General features: G+C 33.2%; 1 protein-coding gene across 1 annotated transcript; it reads right to left on the reverse strand.

The window, feature by feature from the left end:
- Positions 1 to 1,125: 1,125 nt before the first annotated feature.
- Positions 1,126 to 12,110, reverse strand: SLITRK6 (SLIT and NTRK like family member 6). The gene is made up of 2 exons (XM_003832015.5): positions 10,562 to 12,110; positions 1,126 to 8,175 (listed from the first exon to the last, which is right to left on the reverse strand). The coding sequence occupies exon 2, from the start codon at positions 8,149 to 8,151 to the stop codon at positions 5,626 to 5,628; it is 2,526 nt and encodes an 841-aa protein (XP_003832063.1). The 5' UTR covers positions 8,152 to 8,175; positions 10,562 to 12,110; the 3' UTR covers positions 1,126 to 5,625.
- Between the last annotated feature and the right edge of the window lie 1,378 nt (positions 12,111 to 13,488).

The raw sequence follows: 13,488 nt of genomic DNA on the forward strand, positions 1-13,488 counted from the left end.
ACCTAAACATAGAAGCAACGTGTGCACAATGGCAAAACGTACGTTTTCTGTGATTTCACATGCCCTGTAAATATGTTTGATTATAACAAGAGTCTGATGAGGACCACTGCCCTGAGAATAAAGCAAAACAATGTAAATTAACAGCATCAATCAAACGGTTCCAATTCTGGCTTGTTACTCTCACTACTTATATAGTGCTAGGCAAACCCCTTAGCTCCTTCATTTTCTAAATGAGAAAGTTAGAATAGATAAAGTTTATGACGTGCTTATATCTAGGAATTGTGTTTGCTGTATCACAGTGCATTGTTTTCTTCAAATATATATTCATTAAACCAAAGTACTTCAGAATGCTAGGAACAGGCCCAAATTGTGTCCATGGAAAACTTACTGGATGAAACCATATGTAGCATTTAAACTGATCTGATTTTTGAGGATCAGAACTCCTTTGAACCCTAATGTTACCTTTCTTCTACTATGTATTGCTATATTAACATATGGCATTATTTATTATGCAAAGACAATAACAGGGGCTTATAAGTCTTTTGATTACTTACAACACCAAGGAAATGGATGAAAATACACTTAACATACATTCGCTAATGGTGATTTCATCACTGATAACAATATGAATTTAAAATAAATCAAGTTCATTTTGGCAAGAATGATTATTTTTGTGTGTAGTGTCTCTTCAAGACTTCTATAAAACCAAATACAATGAAATGCCATTTCAATGCCCAGAAATTTTCTACAAGACAAGCAATTCAAAATACCTTACTCATTATATAATCCATTTTCTCACTGGTAGAACCTAAGAGATGTGAAGAGGCAAATAATTACTTGTGGAAGGTCAGGTCTTCCTGCTCTTCCTGTTTCAAAATTCTAAACCAAAAGTACTCTTTTTAGAAAGTGTACAATTTTAAATAATTTAAATTGGAAATACATGAACCTGTGTGTGTGTAATTTGTTGTTTTGAATTGTTTCCTTTCTTCATTCACTAATTGCTGAAAGACATTTACTAACAGAAGAGTATTTGTCTATTTGATTTTGCTTTCAAAGCAGCTAGAAGAGGATTTTACATCTGGCAGTCTTCTTTATGTTACCTATACATAAGAATTAATGCAAATATAATAAATAAAATTTGCCTTTTAAAAAAAGCTAGTTGTAGGACAGATAATGTCTTTTCCAAAAAATATTTGGTTGTTAAATAATATAATTATCAATGTGATCATTCTTGATGTGGCTGCCAGATATAAGACCACTCCTCCTGAGAAAGTCTTTTAATTGTGTCTTATTTTACAATAAAAGCTTGTCCTTTTATGATACCCCAACTTCTTCTTAGAAGTGCTCTACAGGGAAAAGAAATAGAGAAGAACCCTCAAATTCACTGTAAAACCATTACTTAACTACCAGGAGATTCAGCCTTCCCTTCCCAAATAGTTACCACTTGTATACACATGGGCAATTTTCTTTTTATGTAGAAAACAATCTCCTAAAATAATCTTGCAGAAACTCATATATGGGGAACCTTGGTGAGCTGTCTTTGGATATTTGTGTTGATTTTTATTAAAAAATAAACCGTTTATGGCAAAACAATTATTCAAGTTGGTAGTATTCCTCTTCTTAAAAAGTGCTGTTGATTACATAGTTATTAGCTGTCATAAAATAATGAAAAATGCAAAATAAATTACAGATATATTGAGATGACTTACCACATCTTTATTAGGTCTCTCTCTCTCTCTCTCACCTGTTTTTGTATGTGTGTGTGTGTGTTTGTACATACATATACATATAATATATGGAAGGGCATAAAGGAAGAGAATAAACCATTATTTTTAAAAGTGTCATTTTAATGACAAAGGGATGCTCGTGTCACATTCTTTAATCCTGAATCAAGGATTAAGCATTTTTAATTAATTGGGCAAAGGCATTCAGGCAGCTTAAGGCAGCTTAGATGGTGCTGCAGTTTATTTAATATTATAGCAGCAAGGAAGGCTTTCTCTCCTCCATGATATAAGAGATTCTTTCAAAGAGGGTAACATCACTGATATAATTCTTTCTTATAGAGAGGAAAATTTCCATCCCATTGATGGAGATAAATGAAAGATATCAGAAGAACACTTTTATAAATTTACAGTAAGTAATTTCATGTAATTTAGTAAAAAATGGTTTGTTAAATAAGTATTAATACAACCAATATCAAATAAATTGACTTATATTAAAAAGATTTATCCAGGATGATTATACACTACTACCACTATATTACAAAATTTCATTTTTTGGACATGAGTCATAAATTGCATTGATGTGCAGTGGGCAAAATGTAACTTCTGTTTAAATCAAGAAGCAAAGCTAAGATAATTAAACGTCTACTTTTTTTTTTTTTTTTTTTTTTTTTTTTTTTTTTTATGGCCAGGTTCAGGTGAATAATGCTGAGCATACTGAAAGAGGAATTGGAATTCTGAATCTGTCAATTAGCTGCTGAAAGAGATCAAATTGGTTGCTTAAGTGAACAATCAAACAAGGAGTATAATAAAAGTTATTCTTTAGTGGGAAGGAGAAGAAATTGGAAATTCAGGTCAAATAATCAAAGTTCTGAGAAAGTCTCATAGATCCCAAAGAATTAGAGACCATCATTACCTTTCTCAACTCTCAACAACCAGTAGGAAAACAAATTCCACAAAGAGTCGTGAATGAAACATTTAAACCGTTAAAATCTCTTGTTTTTGGAAACGATTGTAATTTCCATGTCAGTTTTAAGTTATATTCAGAATAAGGATTGTACTTTGATTTTGGGGATATACTTACAAGGCTTCTTAAACAACTTTGTTCTTCTTCGTTATAAGTTAAAGAGTGAACATTATTACTTTAGGCAATTAACGACAAATAAAGATTAAAGAAATATTTCCCCCATCCCAAAGAAAAGAATGTTCTTGAGGGCATGTCTCCGTCTGCATTCATGGATCCATTCCAAGCGTTCTCCAGGCATGGGAATATCTTAAGTCTTCCTAATACCTCTATGTACCTGATCAGAATTAGAAAATATTGGCAGATACTGGACTGAGTAAAAGAAGTGCAATAACATGAATTCTGGCCTTTATTTGTTCTTCTCTTGAGAATGTAATTTTTAAAATAATGTTTTGGAGATTTTACTATTTACCATGCTGAATATTTTTTAGTAGATAAACATCCAGCATTTCATATGCACACACATTTTCCCTTAGAAATTGTTACTTAAAGAATTTCCACCTTTGTGCTTCCAAACTTTGGAAGCTAATGAAGAAATTTTGGTTTTCAATAAACCTTTTAATACATAACTCTTGATTGATTTTCATTAATATATACAATAACTTAAAAAAGCTCATGATATGATTTTACATTACTTATAGTCTTCATACTATGCAGCATAGCCCATATTGTTTTTATCAACAAGAAGGCTTCTTATTAAAAATAAAATAAATAATGTATATTCTGCCATTAGTGCAAAGTTGGATATTAAAAGCCAAAATATTTAATAGATCATTTAGGCATCGCTGAAATATTGTGGAGTAAATTGAAGGCAGTACTTCCTTATGGAAAATGTGTTCCTTCATAGCCCAGTACATGAGTCTGTGTGGTGTTCAGAAAACATTCCCAGATTACCTTGATTAATTTCACTTTGCCTTGTGAAAGTGTGCAGGTATGATTGATTCTATAATTAGAAAGGATAGAAATAAAACATTTCCTTTTACGTTGCATTAGAAAATGATTTGCTTAAAAGGGAAAACTGCTAGACATACTTTAAATTTGGCTCCCTGTTAAGCATACCAAAAATCAAATAGTCTTTTTCACAACATGAACAAGATACTTCTGTGTGTAAACAACAAATAGAAACCTCCTGTAGTGTGTGTGTGTGTCTGTATGTTTGTGTGTATGTGTGTTAATCCTTACTTGATTGCATGACAAGTAAAGCTTGTCGTGCATTTAGCACACGTATGTTTATTGCGGCGTTATTCACAATAGCAAAGACTTGGAACCAACCCAAATGTCCAACAATGATAGACTGGATTAAGAAAATGTGGCACATATACACCATGGAATACTATGCAGCCATAAAAAATGATGAGTTCATGTCCTTTGTAGGGACATGGATGAAATTGGAAACCATCATTCTCAGTAAACTATCGCAAGAACAAAAAAACAAACACCGCATATTCTCACTCATAGGTGGGAATTGAACAATGAGATCACATGGACACAGGAAGGGGAATATCACACTCTGGGGACTGTGGTGGGGAGGGGGGAGGGGGAGGGATAGCATTGGGAGATATACCTAATGCTAGATGACGAGTTAGTGGGTGCAGCAAACCAGCATGGCACATGTATACATATGTATCTAACCTGCACAATGTGCACATGTACCCTAAAACTTAAAGTACAATTAAAAAAAAAAAAGAGTTTTCATTTTAGTTTTATTATAGTGAGTAGTATTTTTAATTTTCTTGAAAGGCACCCAAGAATAATTACTTTTGTGAACCAAAAATATATAAAACTGTACAGAATAAATATTTCATAGAAATCTAACTATGCCTTCTTGTAAAATAAAGCTACATTGTCCCTCTCTTGAGGCAACTTAAACCACTTACCTTTAGAAGTGCCTTTTGCTACTGATTTATGGCATCTATCAATGTACATCAATAAAAATAAAATAATTTTTCCTATTTACAACGGTGAATTACTTGCCACAAGAAATGTATTTCTATTATGGTCATTCAGATTTACAAAGAATTAAGCCTATGAAATAAAGCAAACCCAATAGACTCTTTAGTCATATTTACAGCAGAATCTCAGTAGCATTTTTAAAATATCCCAAGAAGAAGAATTAAACTTTGAGCATAAATGACATACTTTAGTTCACAGCAGCACTGACATTAAAATTATCTACACAAAATGTGTAGAAAACCCAAAAAGTATGCTTATTTATTCCACCTGAACTATTAATCATTTTAACTTTTTATTCTTAGAATGCATGAGAGTGGCATTTGTTTAAGCTCAAATGTTCAAAGTTTTGAGCCACCCATGGCCTATATAATTGCAACCTTTCTATTTTTTCTTCACTATTACTATTTATAATTGTCAAGTTCCAGTTTCTTTTGCATTTATTGCAAGAAAGTTAGGTATGTTTGACAATACACATTTTTGAAGTACATCCTGGTTATAAACAATGTATTCCTTACATATTATAACTACATATACAAGTATGGTTTTTAAATGATGAAATTCAATTGTAATTAATCTATAGGGAAAGCAATTCAAGAAAATTCGGGATACTTAAATGTTCAACCTTTTTAGATGTGCAAGAGGACTCCTATGAGACACTTTTCAGTATATGGAGAAATATTACTATAACCCTTGAATGATTCACATGCAAGGATTTATTTTATTTGGGACAGACTAAATTGCCTGAAGATAATGCCATGGCTTCTCCCAGTGATCCCTGAGTTTCTTTTTCTTCTTCTTTTTTTTCCCCATAGTTTACTGCTGTGCTTAGGTTCTGATTGATGACACACTCACGTAAGGCACTTATTTACAAGGTATGGACTTAAAACAGAATCACAGCATTTCTGCGAAAGCCCTCAAACTCTCCATCTATGTTTGCTGCTCTAGGACTTCTAAATAGTCAGGTTCAGCATGTAAATTAGCTTTAAGTTCAAAATACTCATTTTTCGTCTGTTCCACTAATACCTTCCTTGGACGTGAGTACATTAATGTTTCCATTAATTTCAGCTCTTCGTGGGCTCCAGGATAATGTGCCTCCATATCAGGCTGGAGCTGAGCAATGTTTTTCCTTAGGTATTCTGTGATTCCCAGTTGCTGAAGTTCCCTTTCTTTTTCTAAAATGTTTCTGTACAATGAGCTGGCATCTTGGAAGGATAAAAATTCTGTTGATTGGTTCGTGGTTTTGTATTTCATATTTGACCCTGTGAGTGGTGAATTATTTTCCCGTTCCAAGAGACTTCTTTGGAGATGTTTTGCATCACTTCCTTCTTTCTCATTCCTCTCTTCTTCCTCTTCCAGATGCTTTGGACCAAAGGATGGACTTCTATAGACATGAACCATGGGGCTCACCATGTGCTGTTCATAGAGTGAGGCAGAGGGTCTTTCAGTAGTGTGATGAGTGGTTTTATGGCCATACATGCTGTACTGAAGATGCACAGGACTGTTGTCTCTCATTTGCTCATCTACTTGTTTCTTTTTGTATCTTCTCCTGCGGTGAAGAACAAGAACCACTATCCCTGCAGCACAGAAAACAATAGTGATGAACACAATCAGAAGTCCCAGTATTAGAACAGACAGTGGCACAGCGTCCGTAAGAGATTGTAAAATAGTATCAGCCGTATTTGTTGTTGTTGCAGGAGTGGTGACAATAATGTAACTAGTCTGTGTTGGCATGGATGGGTTATTTACTAAACCTGGACAGAGAATTTCACTATTTAGGGCTTTTAATTCCTTTTTGTCGAGATGCCCGGGGGAAGTGCAGAGGATGTCATCTGTCACTGTGTTCTTGCTTAACTTTTGTATCCATTGCTGCAGTCCAACCAGGTCACAGGAGCAGTCCCAGGGGTTATCCTCAAGGTCAATCTGGGTTAGTAAATCAAGATCATCCAAAATATTACTTACAGGTAGATGGGTAAACTGGTTTGTTTTAAGATTTACCTTCGTTAGAGGAACCCCTGAAAAAATATGTGGTGGTAAAACTTGGAGGAGGTTGTTATTTAAATACAGGACTTTAAGTTTAGGCATTGGATTAAAGGTTCCTGGCAGTATTTCCTTAATGGCATTGTATTCAAGATATAAGTATTCAAGATTATGGAGACCAAGGAACATGCCTTTACTTAATTTGGTCAGGTGGTTACCATTTAGGTAGAGTTTTTGTAATCTCGTTAGGTTCATAAACGATCCTTCTTCAAGAACTTCAATACGATTGTTTCCCAAATGAAGCATTTCCAAAGTGAAATATTCCACTAGATCAGACTTCATTAAACTATGAATAATATTTCCCGCTAGAATGAGCTTTCTAGGATTTTGCGGAGGAGGTCTCAGATCTGATAAGCTTTCAATGTTGCGCTCCTGACAATGTATTAGAAGTCCTGATGGGGATAGGACTTTGCAGTTACAAGGAATAGGGCAGTAAGGTCCTGGAAGTTGAGTGGATGGCTTTGTAATAGAAGGTATCAAACCTGGTGCTTTGGTGGGTAGTTTTAGAATGGACGTGGTCTTAGTTGACATGCGACTATCATTTATTGAAGATGTTGCTGCCAGATGTAATGATCCTGAAGGATCCTCATGTTCTTCATACACTGGTGGAGTAGGGCAAATAGATTCCTTCTTTAGTCTACTGAGTATACTTCCTTTAAAAAATGGAGGGCTGTTGCAGACAACATCACCAACTATAGACTGCGGAGGCATGTTTTCCAACCAAGTTTTTAACTGCAATAAGTCACAATTGCAGGCCCATTTGTTGTCCTCCAACTGAAGATCCAATATTCGGCCAATGTGTTCGAGAAAACCAACATAAGGCAATGTTTGTAATTGATTTCCACGAAGATCTAGATGGGTTAAAGGAACAAATCGGAAGATGTTTGGAGGAAGACTCTCAATAGCATTGTCATTTAAAATTAACACTTTGAGTCTGTTGAGCTTGCTAAAGGCACTTGGTTCAATCACTGTGATAAAATTGTTATCTGCTTGCAGGAATTCCAGGTTTTCCAGTCCATGGAAAGTATCCTCTTTAAGAATTTCTAAAGAATTGTGATTGATATGAAGTTGTTTCAGGAGGCCAAGGCCATTAAATGCACCTATCTCAATATCTGCAATATTGTTAAATCCAAGGTGTATTGAAATAGCATTGGTAAGCCCAGAAAAGTCATTTGTGTGAAGCATCGTCAAGCCATTATTTAATAAGCTTAGCTGGAAAGGTCGTGATGGTGGCACACTTATTTCAGATACCATCTTGATACCTTTTGCTTCACAATTTATTAGCATTGTGCCATCTTTTTCCTCACAATTGCAAAGAGAATCACAAGAGCCTCTGGATGAGAACACTGGAGTTTGGGAGTGTAAAGATATACAGGCAAGGAGAGATGAATAAAAGAGATGAATCCACAGCTTCATGTTGTCATGTGATGAAATCCGATTCTGTAAAATAAAACGCAATAGCAAGGGATTTTAGTGGGCAGAACTGGGGAGGAGATGAAGCTGATATTTTCAAAATGATAGGTTTTTCTCCAAAAAGCAAATGACGGATTACCATGAAAATATGGGTACCTTGCTGCATTTACATCATTTGTTTCTTTTTTTTTTTTTTTTTTTTCCTAATACTCAGACAGGCAAGTCTGGCTGACTTTTAACTTGCATTGTGTTCAAAATATAAAATTTAGGTCAAAGGGAATTTAAAATATTATATCATAAAATTTGTGCTCACATCTGATGAATAACCTGCATTTTAACAGATGAGAGAAATGCTGCCTTAGAGCACTGATACTTCACTGTGATGCAAAGTTATATATTTGAAAATATTTTTTAACCTTATGGTCATACATTTAAGGCTGGAGGATTATAGTAAAAGACAATTACATAGTTATTAGCTGTAAGCATAGAGAACTGTAGGGAATGTAAAAAAAGATAAAAGAATGTATGTGTGCATATGTGTACGTGTGTATGCATGTACGCATGTAGCATGCATTGTCTTTATATTGTTGAACTGGGTGTCACACAATAACATCTAATAACTGTGTCTGTGTTTTAACTTGCTTCGGTTTTGGCTATATATATATATACTAATTTTATTGTTTATTTTGAAAACCTTGAGGAAAATATGACTTTGATCATGTTATAAAGTACAGTACTATAAGAACTCTTTTAACTATTCAATCTAGGGTAGTTTGTATACGTGTAATAGTATCAGATACATACACTTAAGTGTGACCATTCAAATTTCACTTAAATCATTATATTTAATATTGAATTTCTAGAAGCAGTATATTGCTTACTGCTTTTTAATTACGTTATAGATGAGGTGGAAATGATAAAAACTAAAGAGGCAAGATTAATCTTTAACACACATTTCAGTCTGTTGTAAAAGAATAAACAATGCTTCATATAAACTTCTAGCAAATGACTTCCTAATGAGGTCTTGAAACAGTCTTTAGGGCACGGAATGTCATCACATAATTAAGCAGCTTTAAGCCTTTATTATAAGGCTTAAAGTCGCAAACAATGAAATCTGAAACAAACTGTACCATATTAAACTTTTTGATGATATTTCAAATTCGGTAAAAGAAAAAAAAGGATGGTTCAGAATAACATCACATATTCTAATCCTGAAACACATAAGAAATGCATCTGAAACAGCAATTCTTAAAAAGGTTTTGCCCTTTAAATGACAGTTATGCAAGGTAAATATTTATAGCTCTAATGAGATCTAATTTTATTTCCTTCCTTTAAATATTATACTTTAAACTTATATAAATTAAACTGAAATATAAACACATCTTATGACTATTCAACTTTTCAAAATAGTAATCAGTTTTCATTTTTGTTGTTTGAAATATGAACAGTAACTGAATCAAATTAAAATTCACAATCAGGTAAAACATACCAGAACCCAATCAACAATCCTGAAAGTAAACCTGCATTCCCTGAAAACATAGTGTTTTATTGAAAACACATATAGTACAAAGTTCCTGAAAGGCAAAAGGCAACTGAAGAAACAAAACAACATACTGCATCTGTGTAAAGGGAAAGTTAGAAGATTTTATTTTTCTATAGGTAAATAATTTGATTTTAAACAGCTTTGTGTGCTGAGTTTATAAACAAGCAGCTTGTAGTTGGAGTCTTCAACTTGTGGATTAGCTTCCACAATCACTAAAAGTACTTATTCATAAATTACCGAGAAAGAATAAGATTTATTTCACCAGGTATAGCAACAAAGAAAATAGTAAATAATTTTTCAGTGATAAACTCTTGTTATTTTTTAAATCCTATATGAATTTTATGCTCTTCAAAACGTGCTAGGAAACAGTTTCTAATCTTTTCAGAAACACACACAGATGTGAAAAGTGGTTCTCTACTGACAATATCTGATACAGTGGTAAGGAGGTCAAAAGATACTCATTGACATGTTTTCTGAGAATACATATTTTCAAGTCAGAAAATAAGTAGCATACAAAATGCAAAGAATTATTCAATATTCTGCTTATATTTGCAATTCAACATTCGCATTTGGAAGTGATCCTTCCTTCAGAAAGCACACATATTTAGTTTCTAACAACAAACTGCATGTTGCAAAAGAAATAGTGGAATATTATATTTGTTCTTCTCTGTAGCCAGCTGTTAGACTAAATGTCTGCTTCTCAGAGAATACAGGCATCTGCTCCAGTGTTAGTTGTGCCAGTAAGCAAGAATGAAATTGAGTATCCTTTAATGCAAAGTTGTTTATTTAAAGGAAGCGAACATACAAATTCAATCACTTTACTATAATGCAAAAATAAGTATAAGAAAAGCCTGGAAACATTCATCTTACCTGTAAAGCAGAGACTCTTCCTGACGTTATCTGTAATGCACAACTGGAAGAGGTGTTCAAAGTAATTCAATTCCTTTATTAAAAAAAGAAAACACCAACCACTGCGTACTTTCTTCTCAAATATCACTTTTTGTCAAGTCCCATAGCTTCATAAAGTTAAAACCTCTGGTCAAAGATAGAATACTGAACATTTCATTGAAAATATTTCAAGCAGAGTGCATACTAGAGCATCCTGAAGCAATTGTCCCTTTTTCCCTCAATTAAAATTCACAGCATACTTCACAGCTATGCTGACTTTTTTGCATATAGTTAACCATTTGCAAGCTGCTGAATGCAGTAAGTAAACAAGATGTTTAACAGAGCTGGGATTGATCACTCTTGCTTTCTTAGGTTGTAGATCCAAGCTGCAGCAATGTTCTCCTTCCTCCTTTTCTAGTATTTCTTGTTAGCTCAGTTTGTTATTAGTCAGATTGCCAAGGGCTGGGTGGTAGGCGTAAATAAAGAGACTTCTTGGCTTTTGACTCAGCCTTTAAGCCCTTCCCCATCAGAGCGTTTTAATCTGCCAGTGTCATATAACACAAGAGACAGCTCCACCTTGGGACTGCTCAACTCCTCCTCTTTCTGCAAATGGTCTTTCCACTCCTTTCAATACCAAATATAGTGCAAGTGAATTTTGATGGAAATAATAACACGTCGTTTTAAATGCTTAATAGTACATTGTGTTATAGCAAGCTAAATAATACGTTATGTTAAATTCTCAACTAACACTGTTCTGTAGTGTTTGCACACATGTGTGCAGGAAACACAAGAATGCTGCCTATAGAGTAGTTGCCTCTTTTTTTTCTTTTTTTTTTTTAAATCTGGTATTTATAGTTGAAATTGTGCACTAACTAGATTGTAAAATGTTAACACGAACTGCTTCCCTGCAATATTTGTATTTTTGTATTCACCATTTAACTTTTTTAAAGCCTTATGTTAGGGACTCTAAGTTTTTACTTCATTATTTCTTTCCCTAGAGCTAATATTCAATAATTAAACTTAGAAATGAAGATCTTTCGGTTATTTTAATATATTTATTTAGAAGAAAAGCATAATTATTTTAAAATATATTTAAAAATCTTGAAACACAAAATAATTATCATTGATCAAGTTCTGTTTATCACTTTCAAAAATATAACATTATATCTTTACAGATAAAATTAAACAAGTGAAATATGTAGATATTACAATAACCTGATTTGTATAGTGCTAGCTCAGAGAGAATTTATTCTTAATAGGTTATATCTTAAAAGTTGCGTGTTTCTTCAGCTCTTAAAAGTTTCTGAATCATCACCATTATTACTCTTGTGAGATTCCTTATTTCTCAAAAAGCCTGTGGTTTAAAAAGTTATTCTTCTTACCTACCTTCCTGAACTTTTTCACATCCAAAGTGCATATACTAGATGCTGTCTTTTATTTGTTTATTCTGTTTAGAATAAATACAGATTCTAGAGGCCTTCTATGTAATAGTAGGTGTCATTTCAGAAAGTGCTGTTTTTAAAAAGGAGAGTTGATATAGTTTAAATCATCAAAATAGAAGACTATCACATTATTATTTAATGACATACACTCAGATTGATATAGTTTTATTGTCTCAGGGTGGTATATTGGCTCTAAACATATAAGGGCTCTGTGGGAATTTTCAGTATTCTCACTTTACTTTATATTTCCCAGTAATTAAGTTTCTCGTTTATTTTAATGACATTTTGTGCTTTAACATGGAAAAGAGATGATGATACAGAGGAGGGGGTTGGAAAATACAATAAAAATAAAAAAATAAGAGAATGAAGAGTATAAGTGAAGTTAAATATAAATAATTAGTGTTTGGCACAATTTCCTGCTAGCTGCTAGCCAGATTAACTAAATCAAGGTAATTACTTCGATAGATAGTTAGAAATTAGAATTTTAATCAATAAAAAAAGAAGGGGCAAGAATAATTTCCCTCCCAACCCTGTAGTCCTAATTTTTCACATGCATTCCTTTAGGTTTTGCAGTCAAGTGCATAGGAGAAATATTCTAGTAGCATAGTATGTGGAGCAAAATTTTTCAAACCTACATATGGACAAATGAAAGTAATTTCTTTGTAGATTGACACATGTTTCTCTCATGTCCTTCAATTTGATCATGTATCTATTTTATCAGTCATATACACATAGCAGAAATTTGAAGATTTTTATCATGAATTCCTTTCCTACATAATGAATCTTGTCTTTTTAGTGCATAAATTACTGGGCAATTGCAGTAATTACTGGTCAATTCCCCACGATGGTAAGGGAGAGAAATATTGACTAAACACACTTTTTTTAAAAAAAATTTTTCACTTGTTCTATAAGCTTTCATTGGGAATAGAAAACTAAAAAAAAATTATTTGAGGAGCAATCTATAACTTTTAATTTAAAGTGGTAATGTTGATAATGAATTACTCAGCATTATCTCAAACTTAGTTAAAATATACACTAGCACATCTGAAAAGATCGTAGACAAGTCTGCTGTTCTCTAGGTTTTTTTCACTGTAATTCTTCAGTCATTATATCAAATCAGTACTGTAGCCATTTTTTCCAAAATGTTTATTATGGCAGGATATGTGCTAATGATTATTGAACAACATTTATTTTAACAATATTTTTAATTTCCAAGTAATCAATGGGAAAGTACTTTCTTAGTGTAGTTTTAATAATAAATTCATCACATGATTATAATAAACAATGAATTTTATTTATCTTCCCACCTAATCTATGCCTGCTCCCCCGTAACTTCAAATTATTATTATGTATTATTATTATTGTTATTATATAGAGAGACAGGGTCTCACTCTGTTATCCAGGCTGGAGTACAGTGGTGCAATCGTAGCTCACAGTAACCTCCAACTCCTAGGCTCAAGAGATCCT

The sequence above is a fragment of the Pan paniscus genome, chromosome 14 (assembly GCF_029289425.2).
Source record: "Pan paniscus chromosome 14, NHGRI_mPanPan1-v2.0_pri, whole genome shotgun sequence".
Taxonomy (NCBI): domain Eukaryota; kingdom Metazoa; phylum Chordata; class Mammalia; order Primates; family Hominidae; genus Pan; species Pan paniscus.

Coding starts and splice junctions, on each gene's coding strand:
- SLITRK6 (XM_003832015.5), bottom strand. CDS start 8,151: ATGAAGCTGTGGATTCATCTCTTTTATTCATCTCTCCTTGCCTGTATA.